The 21,777-nt window shown below is 41.9% G+C and overlaps 1 protein-coding gene across 2 annotated transcripts in view; it reads left to right on the forward strand.

Annotated features, from left to right (window-relative positions):
• Window positions 1–21,777, forward strand: part of LOC106600004 (protein unc-13 homolog A) — a 94,869-nt gene that overhangs the window by 14,142 nt on the left and 58,950 nt on the right. For both annotated transcript variants that reach the window (XM_014191341.2, XM_045714842.1), the window contains exons 2-3: window positions 3,482–3,511; window positions 20,342–20,441. In XM_014191341.2, the coding sequence (XP_014046816.2) occupies window positions 3,482–3,511; window positions 20,342–20,441 (130 nt within the window). The remainder of the gene's footprint in view (window positions 1–3,481; window positions 3,512–20,341; window positions 20,442–21,777) is intronic.

Raw genomic sequence — 21,777 nt, forward strand, 5'->3', positions numbered from 1 at the left:
GGTCCTCCTTTTCCTGTAGTCCACAATCATCTCCTTTGTCTTGATCACGTTGAGGGAGAGGTTGTTGTCCTGGCACTACACGGCCAGGTCTTCCTATAGGCTGTCTCATCGTTGTTGGTGATCAGGCCTACCACTCTTGTGTCATCTGCAAACTTAATGATGGTGTTGGAGTCGTGCCTAGTCATGAGTGAACAGGGAGTACAGGAGGGGACTGAGCACGCACCTCTGAGGGGCCCTCCTGTTGAGGATATGTGTGGCGGATGTGTTGTTACCTACCCTTACCACCTGGGGGCAGCCTGTCAGGAAGTCCAGGATCCAGTTGCAGAGGGAGGTGTTTAGTCGCAGGGTCCTTAGCTTAGTGATGAGCTTTGAGGGCATTATGGTGTTGAATGCTGAGCTGTAGTCAATGAATAGCATTCTCACGTAGGTGTATCTTTTGTCCAGGTGGGAAAGGGCAGTGTGGAGTGCAATAGAGATTGCATCATCTGTGGATCTGTTGGGGCAGTATGCAAATTGGAGTGGGTCTAGTGTTTCTGGGATAATGGTGTTGTGGTTCTTTCAAAGCACTTCATGGCTACAGACGTGAGTGCTACGGGTCAGTAGTTATTTAGGCAGGTTACCTTAGTGTTCTTGGGCACAGGGACTATGGTGGTCTGCTTGAAACATGTTGGTATTACAGACTCAGTCAGAGAGAGGTTGAAAATGTCAGTGACGACACTTGCCAGTTGGTCAGCGCATGCTCTGAGTACACGTCCTGGTAATCCGTATTGGCCCTGCAGCCTTGTGAATGTTGACCTGTTTAAAGGTTTTACTCACATTAGCTATGAAGAGCATGATCACACAGTCGTCCAGAACTGCTGATGCTCTCATGCATGCCTCAGTGTTGCTTGCCTCGAAGCGAGCATAGAAGTGATTTAGCTCGTCTGGTAGGCTCATGTCACTGGGCAGCTCGCGGCTCTACTTCCCTTTGTAGTCTGTAATAGTTTGCAAGCCCTGTCACATCAGACGAGCATCGTAGCCGGTATAGTGCGACTCAATCTTGGTCCTGTATTGATGCTTTGCCTGTTTGATGGTTCGTCGGAGGGCATAGCAGGATTTCTTATAAGCTTCCAGGTTAGAGTCCTTGAAAGCGGCAACTCTACCCTTTAGCTCAGTGCGGGTTTTGCCTGTAATCCATGGCTTCTGGTTGGTGTGTGTACGTACAGTCACTGTGGGGACGACGTCATCGACACACTTATTGATGAAGCCAGTGACTGATGTGATGTACTCCTCAATGCCATCGGAAGAATCCCAGAACTTATTCCAGTCTGTGTAGCAAAACAGTCCTGTAGTTTAGCATCTGCTTCATTTGACTTTCTTTTGTATTGACCGAGTCACTGGTGCTTCCCTGTTTCTTTATTACAAAAAACAACACATTTGGCATTATAGCTTTCATCTAAACAACCCTGGGACCTCATTTATGAAAAGGTACAAAAAAATACTCTAAACCTTGCGTGTGCCAGTTTCTCTCAAAGGTTGGTATTTATACATTTTGAACTTGACAGGAAAGTGTGTATGTCTCCATGCAAATCTCAGACCATGCATACGCACAACTTGTAGTGTAAACTGTTTAGAAACCACGTTTCTGGGGGGGAAATCGAGGTGTTTGATGCACAGGAATTATAATAGTGGTAGGCTAATAAAAACATTAAAACGTAGGCCTAATGACAAAAAGCTACATTTGCCGTTGATAAGGTCATATAGCATAATGTCGCCTAATATATTTATTTATTTTACTTTTATTATATAGACCTAAATCATAATCATATTGCGGTGCATGTCTCTCCTTTTCTGACATGACTGGTTTATTCCAACTCCACAACAAATATTAGGCTACCATTTATTCATCGCTCATTCAATAGTCAACCATGCTCAAAACTAAATAGACCGGTATAGCCTATGACAGTATGGGTAGGCTACAGTATTGTTGTGCAATATTTGTTCAATAGACAATCAATCTTGCAGAATAAGTCCAGTGTTTGGCACTCGCTATAGGCAACATGCATTTTTCTTTTTTAAGTCACTGCAAAAGATTAAAACATTCTGCCCACACTCATACAGAAATTAGATCAAATTTGCTATTCTGCTTTCTTATAGAAATGGCTATGGCCCAGTTGCAACATTTCCAAATCATACCCCAAATGGGGGTATTTTTGTTACTATAAAAGGTTAATGGAAGGGGTTTTCCAGGCAGGGTTGTAGCGCTAGTTCACGAGCGCACAAATATGATATGGCTGTGATTTATCAATGAAAACATGCGTATATGTTGTGTGCGACATTTTGATAAATCCTAATAATGTGGCCCACGCACGCCTGTTTTTATTATGAAACGTATGCACAGTTGATAAATGAGGTCCCAGGAGATTGATGTCGAATATATTTTTGATGAAGAAAACTTTATTGAAAGTTAGGCTTGTGACTAAATCTGTTTTGCACAGTGTAGGCATTGACTGCAAGGTAACACAAGACAAGTAAAGCCTATGCACTCAAAGAAATCTGCATTTCCACCAACCACCTTCTGTATCTACTGCAACACCACACTGATAAAACACAACAGGCCAGTCATACTAGTGTAACCTCCTATGGCGAAGTCCCAAATATCTCCCTATTCGCTTTATAGTGCAGTACTGGCTTTGGTCAAAAGTAGTTCCCTTTTGAAGTGAAATTGGGTGCTATTTAGGATGCAGTCTATGTGGGTGCGCTAAAGCCTCTGCCAGGAATTGTCACTGGGGTAGTGCATTTGTCCTATAACCACAGGGTTGCTGGCTCATTTTGTCCCACAACAATGTGTACTGTGTGTAAAATCACCCCAAATGCCAAGCAGTGACACACATATGAAAGCCTTCATCTGTATTTCTTTTCAGCAGAGTTTTTTTAGTTCATTTTTTTAAAGCTTCTAAGTCAAAGGCAAAAGTATTCCTCCATGTGGGTATATAAGGTGTCTTTCTGTATGTATTATTGTTTCTGTCGATGCATATGATTGTTATTAGAAATGGTATGGGGTTGAAAATGACAAATTATTAGACAACAAAAAGTGGCAATACTATAATCACATATAGACTTAAATGGACTAAATGCTGTATATGCCAAGCAAAAGAGCAGTGAAAACAAAGTAAGGTACAAACAAGTAAATAACTCACTTTCGTCCAAGAGGCATGCTAAAGTGTCCCATTTTTATTGAGCACTTGGCCACTTTGATTAGTTGGTTTTGATATTTCCTTGGAGAATTCACAACAATCGTTTAATGTTTGTGTTGACCCTAAGAGTGGATGCTAATGGAGATCCAGAGAAAATAACCAAAGTGAGACTCAGAACTACCCACAAAACAGGAAACTGATGGTCATTTTGGAGGAAAATGGATCCAGCATGTTATGTTCTTTGTGTAAGAGTTCTGTCAAGAGATGGTGTTGCCCTGTGTGACTCTGTTCCTCTGTTTCCACAGTGAAGAAAGCCAAGCTGGATGGACCCCAAGGTACGTGTAGCTATTCAAAATATTGCCTAGTCAGACCATTACTCTGTTCCAGCTGGCTGATAAGTATTATTAGATAGGTACTGTTTGGTGTAGGACAGAGAATCTTAGACCAATCTTAACCTTTTCGATACTTTCTCAATTCCTGACGTGGAAGATAATCTTTGTTTTCTAAACGTTTATGTCTAGTTGCCGGGGGTTTGTTGGAATTAAGAACATGCTCCATTATTAAATAAAATAAATGTTTTGCTCCTTGAAGTAATCGAACAATGTGTACGTTGCCATCTTGTCTATTTCAAATCTCCTCTCATTGATTGAGACAGGTAGGTGTCCACACCAAAGTGCTGCATGTCATGATGACCCACCTGCGGACGAGGAACAAGTGATGATGGCGGAAGCACTGTTTGAATCGGATGGCGCGTTGAGTAAAGTTAATGGACATGAGTGGAAAACTATAACATTGAAGAATGGTGCAAAATGGGCTAAAGTTGTTAATGAAGATGGGCATCGGTCTAATAATGCTTCATTCCTTGTTGGAATACATTTCATGGGTAAGGATGTGTTTTTGGGAGATCCATTTGCAGTCAAAGAGATGGTGGAGGATGCACTGCGAAAGGTGGAGTCAATCAAAGTGACCAGGAGTGGAAGGGTGTTGATGTATTGTATGTCCAGAAGAACAAAAGGAAAGTGCATTGTCTCTGGGAATTATTGGAGTGTGAAGTAGAACGCTTTGATTTTCAGAACAGGCCACCAGTAAAAGGTGTCATCTCTGGCGTTGCGGTAGAAATGGAGGCTGAAAATCTAAAGCACCAGGTACCAGGAATAGTGGAGGCACATTGATTGAACCGTATGGTGAATGGAAGGAATGAGGAAAGCCTACCGGTGCTATTGCTATTTGATGAAGAATATCCTCTGACACATGAAAAGCTGGTGTATATGAGATACGCAGTGAGAGCTTATCTGAACAGACCGTTGCAGTGTCTTAAATGTAAGAAGTTTGTCCACATGGCAAGTGTGTGCAGACGGAATAAATATGTTGTGGAAGAGTCAGTAAATGCACTGTGCTGCAATTGTGGTGGGAACCACGTTCCCGAGTTCCAGGAGTGCCCTTTAAGGATGAAGGAGGTCAAAGTAGCAAGAATCCGGGTTGTCCACCATGTCTCCTATGCAGAAACAGTGCAAATTGTGGAACCAGCAAGTTAAAATGAGGAAGAAATGGCAATGGATACCCCGCAGCCTGCAGAAAGTGTTGTTCATCAGTTGAGAGATCCTGAAGTACTGAAAGTGAAGAAGCTGAATTTTGTTGCATTTATTGCGCAGGTGATAAATTGTACAAGTAAAACTAAAAAGAAATTGAAGACATTATTGTGAATGCAGCAAAAATGTTTCTGGATCTCCAAGACTTTACTGCCAAAACATTGCAGGGAATATTGTCTGAAAATGTACTTCCCTCAAGCCCCAAAGGCTGCAGGGATTGGAGCAGACACTTGAATCTGACCAAAGGGGTATGTTTCCCTATTTCCCTGTGTTTTTCTGGATTAAAGTTCCCCAGTTTTCACCCCGAACAGTAGGTGGTAGCATGCACCTCTAACAAATGTTTTTTTGGACCACCATAATGCCACAGAAGACACTCACCTGTCTTGATCAATGAGAGAAGATTTGAAATAGACAAGATGATGGTGTATACATTTTTTTTTATTATTTCATGGAGCATTTTTATTTTATAACAGAGCATTTTCTAAATGCAAACGAACCCCTTGAAACTAGACATGGACGTTTAGAATTGGCGGGAATTGAGGCAGTATTGTTAAGGTTGGTTGAAAATTTTCTCTGCTATACCAAACAGTACCTAACCTGTAACGGCTAATGGAGCATCACATTAGCCCATTAAAATCTGCTAGCTAAGGTAAGTGCTGCTGAGAATCTAGAAATAGAATGGACAAAACATACAGGACTGGATTCGATCAAACTTGCTTGCTATGTCTTATAGGTACAGGAATTTACCTGACCATGTGAGGCTATTACCCAAATTTAGACACATTTTATGAATTATTTAACTTATTAATAAAAAAGGGTCTAAGGGCATTCCATTGCGAAAGCTTACGAGAAGTCATGGTCAATGACTGTGAACGGTTCTGAATGGAGAAGTGCTGTTTGCATTGCTATGAAATCCAGTTTTAAGATGCTAACCCCCTACCCAAATTGAACATTAATATGAATGGCAATGTTTTGTTCTGGCTTTGCATGCAAGCACATGTTTCCTCTACTTCCCATCTGGGGAAGCATGGTTCCCATAATGCGAGGCTGATTAGCTAGACAAACTGGTGTGAACAAACAGGTGTACAAGGGTGTGAAACAAACAGGTGTGCATGTGAAGTGAGAAGACAACATGCAATCCATGTTTGGTTTTGATTTCAGTAGGCTGGAGTAGCGTCTAAAAAACGGATTTCATAATTTCCTGTTCACTGCTCGGCAATGCAAATGGCTCCTCACCAATCAGAACCGTCTACAAATTATGGATGTAGTTTCGGACGTGGGACATATGCTTCTAGCAAGTATAGTCATTGGACCATGACTTACAGTATCTCGCAAGCTGTCACAATGGAATGCCCTTAGACCACATCTTATTAATAAATTAAATAATTCATAAAAGTGTCTAAATTTGGGCTACTGAGGCTATAACTAGGACCTGGTCAGGTCATGTGATCAGAAAAACGTCCTGGCCCTATCTATACATGGTCTGGTCCTACATCTGTGGGTAATTTTGCAACTACGGATACTTTTGGCTTGTCTTATTCTTTAAAAAAATATGTTAGTTAAATATTTATTATAATCATTGTATAATCCCAGCCAATATCAGTTTTTGGTTCCAGATTTTACATTTACATTTTAGTCATTTAGCAGACGCTCTTATCCAGAGCGACTTACAGTAGTGAATGCATACATTTCATACATTTTTTTTTTTCCATTCCAGATTAAATGAACAAAGTATTTCTGTTGATGAAAGTATGATATTTTAACAAACAAACCCCCTTCTGTCATTACCATCAGATCATACAACCATCCATTTCTTTAAAAAACTGAATCAAAACCACAATGGGTTGTGATTTTATTATTTATTTAAACTTTATTTAACTAGGCAAGTCAGCTAAGAATAAATTCTTATTTACAATGACGGCCTAAACCGGCCAAACCTGGACGATGCTGGGCCAATTGTGCGCTGCCCTATGGGACTCCAAATAACGGCCGGTTGTCATACAGCCTGGATTCTAACCACGGTGTCTGTAGTGACGCCTCTAGCACTGAGATGCAGTGCCTTAGACTGCTGCGCTACATGTACATTTTACCTCAATCAATCACACCAACTACCTCGTACCCCAGTACAGTAGACTGACTCGTTACCGGTACTCCTTGTATATAGCCTCATTATTGTTATTTTATTGTTTTACTTTTTTCTTATCTTCTTATCTACTTATTTACTGCATTGTTGGGAAGGGGCTCATAAGTAAGCATTTCATGGTAAATTCTACACTTGTTGTATTCGGCGCTTGTGACAAATAACATTTTGATTATTTGGTTTATCTATCTATAGGATTTGGAACTACCGCATAATTTTTTTTTTTATATATCCATATTGCATAAATATGTCCATTTGCTGCCTGTGCTTGAATACCTACTTTGAGGCTTCCATAAACAATGCAATAACTTGTTGAAATGGTTATGTATTTTTAACTAGTTATATTGAGGACATGTAAGTGCTTTACACTTGAAGAAGACAGGAGTGTGATATTTAATGTGTAAATATATATTTTTTAAGAAATATGTGTAGGTTGTGGTGGTAATGACTGTGTGGTATTAACAGGATAATGATAAATTGCCATAAATGTTAAAAATAACTTTGGAAATAGGTTTTTACAATATACCATAAAGACGGTAAAATATTATGTGGTGAGCAGGCAAAAGTTTGTATGGCTGGGAATTGCCAGGGACCTCATGATACGATATTATCACATAGGTGCGAATGCGATATATATGGCGATTCGATACTGTGATTTTGTTGCGATTCTATGTTCCAAACATATTACTCATATGTCTGCTGCAGAGGGACAAGAGAGGCATGAGAAAATGAGTTTTGGTCAATCATGGAAGTGCTGAAAACAAATTGGCTCAATATTTAAAAAGGAGGATAGAGAACAAGCTATGAAGGAAAAATACTGAAGTTTTGGTGCAGGTACAGTCGACTAGCGTAAAATAATATTTTCAATATTGTCTAAAATAATATTGCGATTGTCAAATAATGTCCCAATATGTAACTGTATTGATTTCCCCCACCCCCATCACTACTACTTCTCATATCCTTGTTCTCCACTGTCACTTCCCAGATCTTGTGTGACTTGATGTGTAAAATGTCGAAAAAGCACTATAATGGATCACTTTGTTCAGTGTGATGGTAATGAAGCAAAACTGTGAAAACTGTATTCTGTAGAAAATAATATATTTAGTGCTTATGCACATATATTTGACTCCGTTAGTTGCCCCTGTATTTTTCAGAAACTTTTCGGACTGTAGTTCTTAAAACAGTACCAGACGAACGGCAGTCTCGAGGCCAGGCAGGGGTTCAGCAACCAAATCCGAGTCCAAACAGTACAAGGGGATAGGCAGGCTTGAAGACAGAACAGTCAGAGTGGTCAGGCAAGTGGGTTCGGAGTCAGGACAGGCAAGGGTCGAAACCAGGAGGACTAGAAACAAGAGAGAAAGGGAAAAAATGGGAGCAAGGGAAACATTTTGGGGATACCGCGTGTGTGTGTGATGCCTGTTTGAACGAGTGTATTAGACCCCACACACACACACACACACACCTGCATAAACACACAATCGACCTGTCTCCACCTACAGTGCATTCGAAAAGTATTCAGACCCCTTCACTTTTTCCACATTTTGTTACATTACAGCCTTATTCTATAATGGATTAAATAAAACAATTCCTCATCATTCTACACACAATACCCCATAATGACAAAGCAAAAACAGGTTTTTAGAATTGTTTGCAAATTTATTAAAGATAAAAACAGATACACAAGTATTCAGACCGTTTGCCATAAGACTCAAAATTGAGCTCGGGTGCATGCTGTTTCCATTGATCATCATTTGAGTCCACCTGTGGTAAATTCAAGATTCTCTGGTCTGATGAAACCAATATTGAACTCTTTGGCCTGAATGCCAAGCGTCCCATCTGGGGGAAACCCAGCACCCTCCCTACGGTGAAGCATGGTGGTGGCAGCATCATGCTGTGGGGATGTTTTTCAGCAGCAGGTATTTTGGTATTTTATTAGGATCCCCATTAGCTGTTGCAAAAGCAGCAGCTACTCTTCCTGGGGTCCACACAAAACATTAAACATAATACAGAATGACATTATGCGGAACATCATTAGACAAGAACTGTTCCATGCAATAAGGGCTCTATATAATACTGTACATTTTCTTGAATTTGGGGACTATGAAAAGACCCCAGGTGGCATATCTGGTGGGATAAGTGTGTGTGTCAGAGCTGTGTGTAAGTTGACTGTGCAAACAATTTGGGATTTTCAACACAAGAATGTTTCTTATAAAAAGAAGTGATGCAGTCAGTCTCTCCTCAACTCTTAGCCAAGAGAGACTGGCATGCATAGTATTTATAGCAGCCCTCTGATTACAATTAAGAGCAAAACGTGCCGCTCTGTTCTGGGCCAGCTGCAGCTTATCTAGGTCTTTCCTTGCAGCCCCGGACCACACGACTGAACAATAATCAAGATTAGACCAAACTAGAGCCTGCAGAACTTGCTTTTTGGAGTGTGGTGTCAAAAAAGCAGAGCATCTCTTTATTACGGCTAGACTTCTCCCCATCTTTGCAACCATTGAATCGATATGTTTTCACCATGACAGTTTACATTCTAAGGTAACGCCAAATAATTTAGTCTCCTCAACTTGTTTAACAAGTAAAGGCCACTTTACCACTCTTGGGTAGCGGAATTACTTTGGCTTCCCTCCAGGCCTGAGGACAAAGACTTTCCTCTAGGCTCAGATTAAATATATGACAGATAGGAGTGGCTATAGAGTCAGCCACCATTCTCAGTAGCTTTCCATCTAAGTTGTCAATACCAGAAGGTTTGTCGTTATTGATCGTTAACAATAATTTTCCCACTTCTCCCACACTAACTTTACCAAATTCAAACTTGCACTGCTTTTCTTTCATTATTTGTTTTTTTATGCATGAATATAATTACTCCCTGTTTGTCGTGGGCATTTCCTGCCTAAGTTGGCCTACTTTGCCAATGAAATAATCATTAAAATAATTGGCAACATAAAATAGTTTTGTGATGAATAAGCCATCTGATTTGATGAAAGACGGAGTTTGATTTGATCATTGATCTTGGCTTCATAATAAAGTTTCTTCTTTTTTGTTGAGTTTAGTCACATAATTTCTCAATTTGCTGTAAGCCAGTCAGATATACAGCCAGATATATTAGCCACTCCTTTTGCCCCATCTCTTTCAACCATACAGTTTTTCAATTCCTCATCAATCCATGGAGCCTTAACAGTTCTAACAGTCAGTTTCTTAACAGGTGCTAGTTTATCAATAATTGGAAGAAGCAATTTCACAAATTCATTAACTGCAGCGTCTGGATGCTCCTCGTTAATCACATCAGACCAACAAATATTTTTAACATCATCCTCATAAGAGTCACAGCAAAATATTTTGAATGATCTCTTATACACAATTTTAAGCCCAGCTGTTGTAACTTTGGCTTTCCTGGATATAGCTACTATATTGTGATCGCTGCATCCATTGGGTACGGATATAGCTTTAGATCAAAGTTCTACAGCATTAGTAAAAATGTGATCGAAACATGTGGATGATCTTGTTCCTGTAGTGTTTAACACCCTGGTAGGTTGATTAATAACCTGAACCAGATTACAGGCGCTGATTACAGTAAGAAGCTTCCTCTTGAGCTGACAGCTTGATGAAAACCAGTCAATATTCAGGTCTCCAAGAAAGTAGACCTCTTTACATCACATAGACTATCAAGCATTTCACACATAATCTCAGCAGAAAATGAAATGACCCTGTCTTTCAAAGATGATTTGTAAAAATCCAAATAACTTCACAGATCTTCATTGTAAAGGGTTTAAACACTGTTTCCCATGCTTGTTCAATGAACAATTAATCAACATGCACCGGTGGAACGGTCGTTAAGACACTAACAGCTTACCGACGGTAGGCAATTAAGGTCACAGTTATGAAAACTTAGGACACTAAAGAGGCATTTCTACTGACTCTGAAAAACCCCAAAAGAAAGATGCCCATGGTCCCTGCTCATCTGCGTGAACGTGCCTTAGGCATGCTGCAAGGAGGCATGAGGACTGCAGATGTGGCCAGGGCAATACATTTCAATATCCGTACTGTGAGACGCCTAAGACAGGGAGACAGGACGGACAGCTGATCGTCCTCGCAGTGGCAGACCACGTGTAACACCTGCACAGGATCGGTACATCCGAACATCACACCTGCGGGACAGGTACAGGACAACAACTGCCCGAGTTACACCAGGAATGCACAATCCCTCCATCAGTGCTCAGACTGTCCGCAATACGCTGAGAGAGGCTGGACTGAGGGCTTGTAGGCCTGTTGTATGGCAGGTCCTCACCAGACATCACCGGCAACAACGTCGCCTATGAGCACAAACCCACCGTCGCTGGACCAGACAGGACTGGCAAAAAGTGCTCTTCACTGACGAGTCACGGTTTTGTCTCACCAGGGGTGATGGTCGGATTTGCGTTTATCGTCGAAGGAAGGAGCGTTACACCAAGGCCTGTACTCTGGAGCGGGATCGATTTGGAGGTGGAGGGTCCGTCATGGTCTGGGGCGGTGTGTCACAGCATCATCGGACTGAGCTTGTTGTCATTGCTGGCAATCTCAATGCTGTGCGTTACAGGAAAGACATTCTCCTCCCTCATGTGGTACCCTTCCTGCAGGCTCATCCTGACATGACCTTCCAGCATGACAATGCCACCACGCACAGAACAAGCAGTATGGCTGATTTCCTGCAAGACAGGAATGTCAGTGTACTGCCATGGCCAGCGAAGAGCCCGGATCTCAATCCCATTGAGCACGTCTGGGTCTTGTTGGATCTGAGGGTGAGGGCTAGGGCCATTCCCCCCCCAGAAATGTCCGGGAACTTGCAGGTGCCTTGGTGGGAGAGTGGGGTAACATCTCACAGCAACAACTGGCAAATCTGGTGTAGTCCATGAGGAGATGCACTGCCGCACTTAATTCAGCTGGTGGCCACACCAGATACTGACTGTTACTTTTGATTTTGATCCCCTTTGTTCAGGGACACATTCCATTTCTGCTAGTCACATGTTTTTTTACATTTTATTTCACCTTTATTTAACCAGGTAGGCTAGTTGAGAAAAAGTTCTCATTTGCAGCTACGACCTGGCCAAGATAAAGCATAGCAATTTGACAACACAGAGTTACACATGGAATAAACAAAACATACAGTAAAAAATCAAGAGAAAAAGTCTATATACAGTGAGTGCAAATGAGGTAAGATAAGGGAGTTAAGGCGATAAATAGGCCATGGTGGCGAAGTAATTACAATATAGCAATTAAACACTGGAATGGTAGATATGCAGAAGATGAATGTGCAAGTAGAGATACTGTGGTGCAAAGGAGCAAGATAAATAAATAATGTATTGGGATGAGGTAGATGGATGGGCTATGTGCTGTGAGCTGCTCTGAAAAGCTGGTGCTTAAAGCTAGTGAGGGAGAGTCTCCAGCTTCAGCGATTTCGTTCCAGTCATTGGCAGCAGAGAACTGGAAGGAAAGGCGACCAAAGGAGGAATTGGCTTTGGGGGTGACCAGTGAGATATACCTGCTGGAGCGCGTACTACGAGTTGGTGCTGCTATGGTGACCAGTGAGCTGTGATAAGGCGGGGCTTTACCTAGCAGAGACTTGTAGATAACCTGTAGCCAGTGGGTTTCGCGACGAGTATGAAGCGAGGGCCAACCAACGAGAGTGTACAGGTCGCAGTGGTGGGTAGTGTATGGGGCTTTGGTGACAAAACGGATGGCACTGTGATAGACTGCATCCAATTTGTTGAGTAGAGTGTTGGAGGCTATTTTATAGATGACATCGCCAAAGTCTAGGATCGGTAGGATGGTCAGTTTTACGCGGGTATGTTTGGCAGCATGAGTGAAGGACGTTTTGTTGCGATATAGGAAGCCGATTCTAGATTTCATTTTGGATTGGAGATGCTTAATGTGAGTCAGAGCCGTCCAGAGTAGTGATGCTGGACGGGCGGGCAGGTGCGGGCAGTGATTGATTGAATAGCATGCATTTAGTTTTACTTGCAGTTGGAGGCCACGGAAGGAGAGTTGTATGGCATTGAAGCTCGTCTGGAGGTTAGTTAACAGTGTCCAAAGAGGGGCCAGAAGTATACAGAATGGTGTCGTCTGTGTAGAGGTGGATCAGAGAATCACCAGCAGCAAGAGCAACATCATTGATGTATACAGAGAAGAGAGTCGGCCCGAGAATTGAACCCTGTGACACCCCCATAGAGACTGCCAGAGGTCCGGACAACAGGCCCTCCGATTTGACACACTGAACTCTATCTGAGAAGTAGTTGGTAAACCAGGCAAGGCAATCATTTGAGAAACCAAGGCTGTCGAGTCTGTCAATCACCACATTCTTATTGGCAGAGTCGAAAGAATTGGCCAGGTCGACGAATACGGCTGCACAGTAATGTCTCTTATCGATGGCGGTTATGATGACTTTGAGCGTGGCTGAGGTGCACCCATGACCAGCTCTGAAACCAGATTGCATAGCGGAGAAGGTACGGTGGGATTCTTAATGGTCGGTAATCTGTTAGTTAAAACCTGTTAGGGCTAGGGGGCAGCATTTGCACGTCTGGATAAAAAAATGTACCCGATTTAATCTGGTTACTAATCCTACCCAGTAACTAGAATACGCATATACTTATTATATATGGATAGAAAACACTCTAAAGTTTCTAAAACTGTTTGAATGGTGTCTGTGAGTATAACAGAACTCATTTGGCAGGCAAAACCCTGAGACATTTTCTGACAGGAAGTGGATACCTGATGTGTTGTATTGACTTTAAACCTATCCCATTGAAAAACACAGGGGCTGAGGAATATTTCGGCACTTCCTATTGCTTCCACTAGATGTCACCAGCCTTTACAAAGTGTTTTGAGTCTTCTGGAGGGAGATCTGACCGAACAAGAGCCATGGAACGATGATGTCCCATTAGACACCTGGCGCGAGTTCATGTTGGGTACCCTCGTTCCAATACGTTATAAAAGAGTATGCATTCGTCCACCTTGAATATTATTCATGTTCTGGTTAAAAAGGCCCTAATGATTTATGCTATACAACGTTTGACATGTTTGAACGAACGTAAATATATTTTTTCCCCTCGTTCATGACGAGAAGTCCGGCTGGCTTAGATCATGTGCTAACAAGACGGAGATTTTTGGACATAAATGATGAGCTTTTTTGAACAAAACTACATTCGTTATGGACCTGTGATACCTGGAAGTGACATCTGATGAAGAGAATCAAAGGTAATGGATTATTTACATAGTATTTTCGATTTTAGATCTCCCCAACATGACGTCTAGTCTGTATCGCAACGCGTATTTTTCTGGGCGCAGTGCTCAGATTATTGCAAAGTGTGATTTCCCAGTAAGGTTATTTTTAAATCTGGCAAGTTGATTGCGTTCAAGAGATGTAAATCTATAATTCTTTAAATGACAATATAATATTTTACCAATGTTTTCTAATTTTAATTATTTAATTTGTGACGCTGACTTGACTGCCGGTTATTGGAGGGAAACGATTTCCTCAACATTCAAATTGCCATAGTAAAACGCTGTTTTTGGATATAAATATGAACTTGATAGAACTAAAAATGCATGCATTGTCTAACATAATGTCCTAGGAGTGTCATCTGATGGAGATTGTAAAAGGTTAGTGCATCATTTTAGCTGGTTTTATGGTTTTGGTGACCCTGTCTTTGACTTGACAAAACATTACACACAACTCTTGTAAATGTACTGTCCTAACATACTCTAAATTTATGCTTTCGCCGTAAAACCTTTTTGAAATCGTAAAACGTGGTTAGATTAAGGAGATGTTTATCTTTCAAATGGTGTAAAATAGTTGTATTTTTGAAAAATTTGAATTTTGACATTTATTTGGATTCAAATTTGCCGCTCTTGAAATGCACCTGCTGTTGATGGAGTGCACCACGGGTGGCACGCTAGCGTCCCACCTAGCCCATAGAGGCTAAACGTGGCTTTCGAAGACCTTAGAAAGACAGGGTAGGATAGATTTAGGTCTGTTGCAGTTTGGGTCTAGCGTGTCACCCCCTTTGAAGAGGGGGATGACCGCGGCAGCTTTCCAGACGATACGAAAGAGAGGTTTATGTCTGTGGAACTTGTTCAGTTTGTCTCAGTTGTTGAATCTTATGTTCATACAAATATTTACACATGTTCAGTTTGCTGAAAATAAATGCAGTTGACAGTGAGAGGATGTTGCTTTTTTTGTTGAGTTTATTATTTAGATACTGACTGTTAGCACTTGGTGGCCTATAGCAAAACCCCAAATGAAAAGTCTTTAGATGTGCCAAGTGAACCTGCAACCACAACACTTCAATAAAACTTGACATAATATCTTCTTTATGCATTACATGGATATGGCTCGGAGTGTGTGTGTGTGTGTGTGTGTGTGTGTGTGTGTGTGTGTGTGTGTGTGTGTGTGTGTGTGTGTGTGTGTGTGTGCGTACACACACACACAGCAACTCCTCCCCCATAAGCATTTCTGTCTCTTCTATAAATGTTATATCCTTGTATTGCTACTGATGTATCATCAAATTAACTATCTAAGTGAGTCTCAGAAATGGCTAATATATGAATGTTATCTGATGTTAGCAAGTTATTGATTTTCATGAACATAATTTCTAAGGCTATATATATTAATATGGGCTATTTCCAGCCCTTTCCTGGGTAGCTTATTAGAGATGGACATAATATTGAAAAGAGCAAACAAATCAAGAGAAACAAATATACATTCAGCAGTCCATTAATCAATTGGTGTGTGTGTGATGCTGCGGGGTTGAGGCTACGAACCCATAGGCTTGGCTCTCATCCATTCCAGGCTTCTGGGAGGGAGGGTGGACAATGAGCCTGTCGTAGCGGATGTACGCAATGTCCCCACGCGCTCTGGCAGCTTTCATGGCTGGGATCAGTTTTTCCCTCTTCTGGCGCACAGCTTCAGGAAAGTCCTCGTTGAGGAAGATATACGTTCCTATCAAGTTCTTGGCTCTTTCCAGAACGGCTACCGTGTCCTTGAACCTCAGGAACTTGACCACTATCGGCCTGGGCCTATCACCTGGGCCGGTGGTGGGTTTTCCGGTCCTGTGGGCACACTCCATCTCAGTCTTCCTGTTGTCCATCTGCAATTTCTCAGATAATTTCACTCACTTTGTCCTCAGACTCCATCCAGGTCTCGTGGAGATTCTGCAATTGCGTCCACAACCATGTTGTTTTGCCTTGATTGTCCCTCGAGAGAGTCTGATTTATCTGTCATTGTTATCATGGATTCACACACAGAACTGATGTCCTCTCTCAGTGACTTACAGATTGCTGTCATCTTGCCGTTCTCCCGCTTCAACTCGTCGAGCTGACCCTGGGAGAACTGCAAACTGTTCTTCAGGACCTGGACCTCTCTGGTCAGGTCGTCCATTCTTTTATTAGTAGAATCCACAAGTATTTGGACAAAACACTTGGAACTATTTTCTTGTTGTTGTAACAACTGCTTATAGGTCTCTTTTTGTTTAAAAGATCCTTCATGTGTGATAGACACCACTGGCACTGTCCTCTGGCACGGCACTCCCGCCGGCTTTGGTCTTTGTCATGGTAGCTAGCAACGTATTTTAAGCTGTTACTCCTCGCAGTTCCAGACAGGGCAGGTCACAGGGAAAATTGAAAACAACAAACAGCAGGGATCTGGACAGCCACAAACCTGGGACAATCCGCGTTCCCAGCCACAATGGCTAACCGCGTCGCGGGCTGCGTTCAAGAACACCTTGCTAACTTTATGTCCAGCTAGCTAGCAGCAAGGCTTGCTGCGACGCCAAATAGCTCCTCAGAATCGTTCTGGGTCGGCAGGATCACTGGAAAGTTACAAGCAGTCCCAGCAACTGATGCCAACTGCGTCGCGGGATCCAACATAAGAAGCTAGGTAGCTACCAAGAACTTTCCAGTATACTTTTAAACGACAAACTTTCCAAACAAACAAAACCGAGCTCTTCCTCGTTCCACGTACAACAGGAAGTGACGAAGCTCACTAGTCAGGATTGAGGGAAAGATGAACGGAGCAAAGTACAGAGAGATCCTTGATGAAATCCTGCTCCAGAGCTCTCAGGGCCTCAGACTGGGGCGAAGGTTCACCTTCAACAGGACAACGACCCTAAGCACACAGCCAAGACAGCACAGGAGTGGCAATCGGGACAAGTCTCTGAAGGTCCTTGTTGCCCAGCCAGAGCCCGGACTTGAACCTGATCGAACATCTCTGGAGAGACCTGAAAATAGCTGTGCAGCGACGCTTCCCCTTGTAGTGTCATATCCAAGAAGACTTGAGGCTCTAATCGGTGCCAAAGTTGCTATAACAAAGTACTGAGTAAAGGGTCTGAATACTTATGTAAATGTGACATTTCAGTTTTTTTATTTTATAATTTTGCACAAATTTCTATAAACTTATTTTTGCTTTGTCATTATGGGCTATTGTCTGTAGATTGAGGGGGGAAACTATTTTAATACATTTTTGAATAAGGCTGTAACGTAACAAAATGTGGAAAAAGTGAAGGGGTCTGAATACTTTCCAAATGCACTGTATCCGAGTCTGTGTGGTTCCTCCTTGTGAAAATAATCTGGTACATTTTTCTTGTCCTAATAGGGCTACATATAATATTATGTGCTAAAAAAGAGAGAGACAATTCAAAATTCTAGTTTCACAACTGTCAATGGCACAGACAGCAACAGGGAGCTAGGGCGACATGCAGTTAAACAAATCCACTACTTTAATCTTGAAATATAACTGACTTTATTCTCAATGTTTACTTTATTCTCAAAATATTGCCACTTTATTCTCAAAATATTGCCACTTATTCACAGAAATTTAATTTAGACTTTATTATTGAAATATTGCCACTTATTCACAATTTTATTTCCACTTTATTCTCGAAAGATTGGCACTTTATTCTCAAAATATTGCCACTTTATTCTTGAAATTTTGCCACTTTATTCTCAAAATGTTGCCACTTATTCACAATGTACTATCATGCCCCAAAAAATTATCCAAGTATCACCACCTGTCAGCATTTTTTTTTTTTTTTGCTCTTCACTTCAGTTTGTTTGTGTGTTGATTTTTTTTTAAATGCATTGTGAATTGAGGCTGTAACGCAAACATTTTTGGAATAAGTCAAGGGGTATGAATACTTTCTATAAAGAAACTGTATTTGTTTCTTGGGCACCTCCCTGCAGGGGGAGTCCCCTCTCTCATCAAAGGCTATCCCATTGGATAGTGGAGGCTATTATATTGTCTTATAGTAGCAATGGCTTACAGTCCCTGTATGGCTACCTCTCGGGCACTGTTCAGAGATTTGCAATACGGCATGTTGGGCCACTCCTCGTACGTTTGAGGTTTTACAGACTAGACATCACTGCACCTTCGTTGGCGCATACTGTCCTCAGTGTCGGAGCCTCTGATGGGTGATTCTGTTGGGACTACCCTGGCTTTGAAGAGCATGTCTGCAATATGGGAGTTGGCTATTTCCCCATATGTGATACATTGGGGGGGGGAAAGTATTTGAAAGAGAACTTAAGGTTACTTTTGTAAGTCCGGTTCTCTGATAATATGAGTGCAATGTATCACTGCATTTCCCTGCTCGCAAGAGCACAAGGAATAGAGGCATGCTTGAGAATGACCAGAGGACTGGCGAGTGGCGCCTTACAAAGAGGAAAGGCCTCACCTCTTTCGCCATTCGATCTGTCTGTCTCCGACAGACGTTGTGTGATTGGGTTCTTCGTTCTTCGTGTAGTGATTCACCTGGAGTGAATCCCCATATGTGGTACAGTACCAGTCAAAAGTTTGAACACACCGACTCATTCAAAGGTTTTTCTTTATTTTCACTATTTTCTACGTTGTAGAATAATCAAAATGATGAAATAACACATGTAGTAACCAAAAAAATCATTAAACAAATATATTTTATATTTCAGATTCTACAAAGGAGCCACCATTTGCCTTGACAGCTTTGCACACTCTTGGCATTCTCTCAACATGCTTCATGAGGAATGCTTTTCCAACAGTCTTGAAGGAGTTCCCACATATGCTGAGCACTTGTTGGATGCTTTTCCTTCACTCTGCATCCAACTCATCCGAAACCATCTCAGTTGGGTTGAGGTTGGTGATTGTGGAGGCCAGGTCATCTGATGCAGCACTCCATCACTCTCCTTCTTGGTCAAATAGCCATTACACAGCCTGGAGGTGTGTTGGGTCATTGTCCTGTTAAAAAAACAAATGATAGTCCCATTAATCGCAAACCAGATGGGATGGTGTATCGCTGCAGAATGCTGTGGTAGCCTTGCTGGTTAAGTGTGCGTTGCATTGTAATCAAATCACAGACAGTGTTACCAACAAAGCACCATAACACCACCTCCTCCTTGCTTCATGGTGGGAACCACACATGCAGAGATCATCCGTCCACCTACTCTGCGTCTCACAAAGACATGGCGGTTAGAACCACAAATCTCACATTTTGACTCATCAGACCAAAGGACAGATTTCCACCAGTCTAATGTCCATTGCTCGTGTTTCTTGGCCCAAGCAAATCTTTACCTTTTAGTAGTGATTTCTTTGTAGCAATTCTACCGTGAAGGCCTGATTCACGCAGTCTCCTCTGAACAGTTGATGTTGAGCTGCGTCTGTTACTTGAACTCTGAAGCATTTATTTGGTATGCAATTTCTGAGGCTGGTAACTCTAATGAACGTATCCTCTGCATCAGAGCCCAGCCCCTCTCTCTCCACTCTGGGTCCTTTCCTGTGGCATTCCTCATGAGAGCCAGTTTCATCACAGCCCATGATGGTTTTTGCGACTGCACTTGAAGAAACTGTAAAGGTTCTGGATTGACTGACCTTCATGTCTGAAAGTAATGATGGACTGTCATTTCTCTTTGCTTATTTGAGCTGTTCTTGCCATTATATGGACTTAGCCTGATTTGGTAAAAGACCATCTTCTGTATACCACCCTTACCTTGTCACAACACAACTAATTGGTTCAAACGCATTAAGAAGGAAAGAAATTCCACAAATTAACTTTTAACAAGGCACACCTGTTAATTGAAATGCATTCCAACCTCTTGATGCTGGTTGAGAGAATTCCAAGAGTGTGCAAAGCTGTCATCAAGGCAAAGGGTGGCTACTTTGAAGAATCCCAAATATAAAAATATGAATATAAAATATAATATTTTTGGTTACTACATGATTCCATATGTGTTATTTCATAGTTTTGATGTCTTCACTATTATTATACAATGTAGAAAATGGTCAAATATTTAGAAACTGAGTAGGTGGGTTCAAGCTTTTGACTGGAACTGTACATTTTACTCATATTATCAGAGAACCGGGGTTGTGAAAGTAACTTAGTTTTTTTTTCTTTCTCCCTCACATAGAAGTTCAGTTCTTTCTCTCTCTCTCCCCCTCACAGAGAAGTTCAACACGTACTTGACCCTGAAGGTGCAGAATGTGAAGAGCACCACCATCGCTGTCCGGGGCAGCCTGCCCAGTTGGGAGCAGGACTTCATGTTGTGAGTCCTCTCCTTCTCTATCACTCCATCACCCTCTCGTCACCATTCTCTCCATCTGTCTCTCCTTTTCTTTGTCACTCCTTCACCCCTCTGATTACATTTCCTCTTTCATCTCCATCTCTCTTTATCCTCCATCTACCTCCTTTTCCCGTCTACTGCTCCTTCATCCATCCTTTCTCCCTTGGTGCCTCTATCACTCACTCCCTCTCCACATTGGCTTCCTCCCAGCCCCTCTCTCTCCACTCCTCCTTGTCCTCTTCCTACCAAAGTGCAACTTGATCTCTTACTTACTTCCTTTTCCTTTCTTCTCCTACTGTACCCTCATCTTCACTCGTCTTTCTCTTCCTCTTCTTTCATATAACCTTCTCTTTGGGGACGTTTCCATTTTCAGACTTGAACGGGGCACTTAGTAACTGTCAGTGTGCTAATCAGTGAGTGTGGATGGTGTGTAGTGAACTGGTCAGTGAGTATGGATGGTGTGGAGTGCAAGCCAGAGGGTCTGCACTAGTTTGACTGGTGTGTAGTCGGCTGATGACTGTATACTAGCTTGACTGGTGTGTATTGTGCAAGTAAAGGTGTACTACATTAGTTTGACTAATGTGAAGTGTGCCAGTGAGTAGGGCTGGGAATTGCCAGGGAACTCTCGATACGATATTATCACGGTACTTAGGTGCTAATACGATATGTGTTACGGTTCTTACGATTCTCTGAATTCTATATGTATTGATATTGCGATTTGATGTTCCAAACATATTGCTCCCTATATGTCTGCTGCAGAGAGACAAGTGAGAGCATGAGAAAATTGTTTTTGATTAGTCAGGTTAAATAAAGGGCTGAAACATGATGGAGAACAAGCTATAGGATGAAAAATATTGGAGTTTTCGCATGTACAGCCAATTAGCACTAACTTATGCTGTCTACAGTAGCAAATATTTTACAAATCGATACTTGGAGTATAATATTGCGATATGCAACCGTATACACATTTTCCCCCCATCACTACCAATGAGTATTAGTTTGTCTGGTGTGTAGTGTGCCCAGTAAGTGTATATTAGTTTGTCTGGTGTGTAGTGTGCCCAGTAAGTGTATATTAATTTGTCTGGTGTGTAGTGTGCCCAGTAAGTATATATTAGTTTGTCTGGTGTGTAGTGTGCCCAGTAAGTATATATTAGTTTGTCTGGTGTGTAGTGTGCCCAGTAAGTGTATATTAGTTTGACTGGTGTGTATTGTGCTCGCTGGTGGGTTATGAAACGTGTAGCATGCGGCAGCAGGCAGGCTGGCTGACTGCAGATTAGCGTCCGTTGTGTGGTTTCACCACGGAAAGTGTTATGTAAGA

This window comes from Salmo salar, chromosome ssa03 (assembly GCF_905237065.1).
Source record: "Salmo salar chromosome ssa03, Ssal_v3.1, whole genome shotgun sequence".
Taxonomy (NCBI): Eukaryota; Metazoa; Chordata; class Actinopteri; order Salmoniformes; family Salmonidae; genus Salmo; species Salmo salar.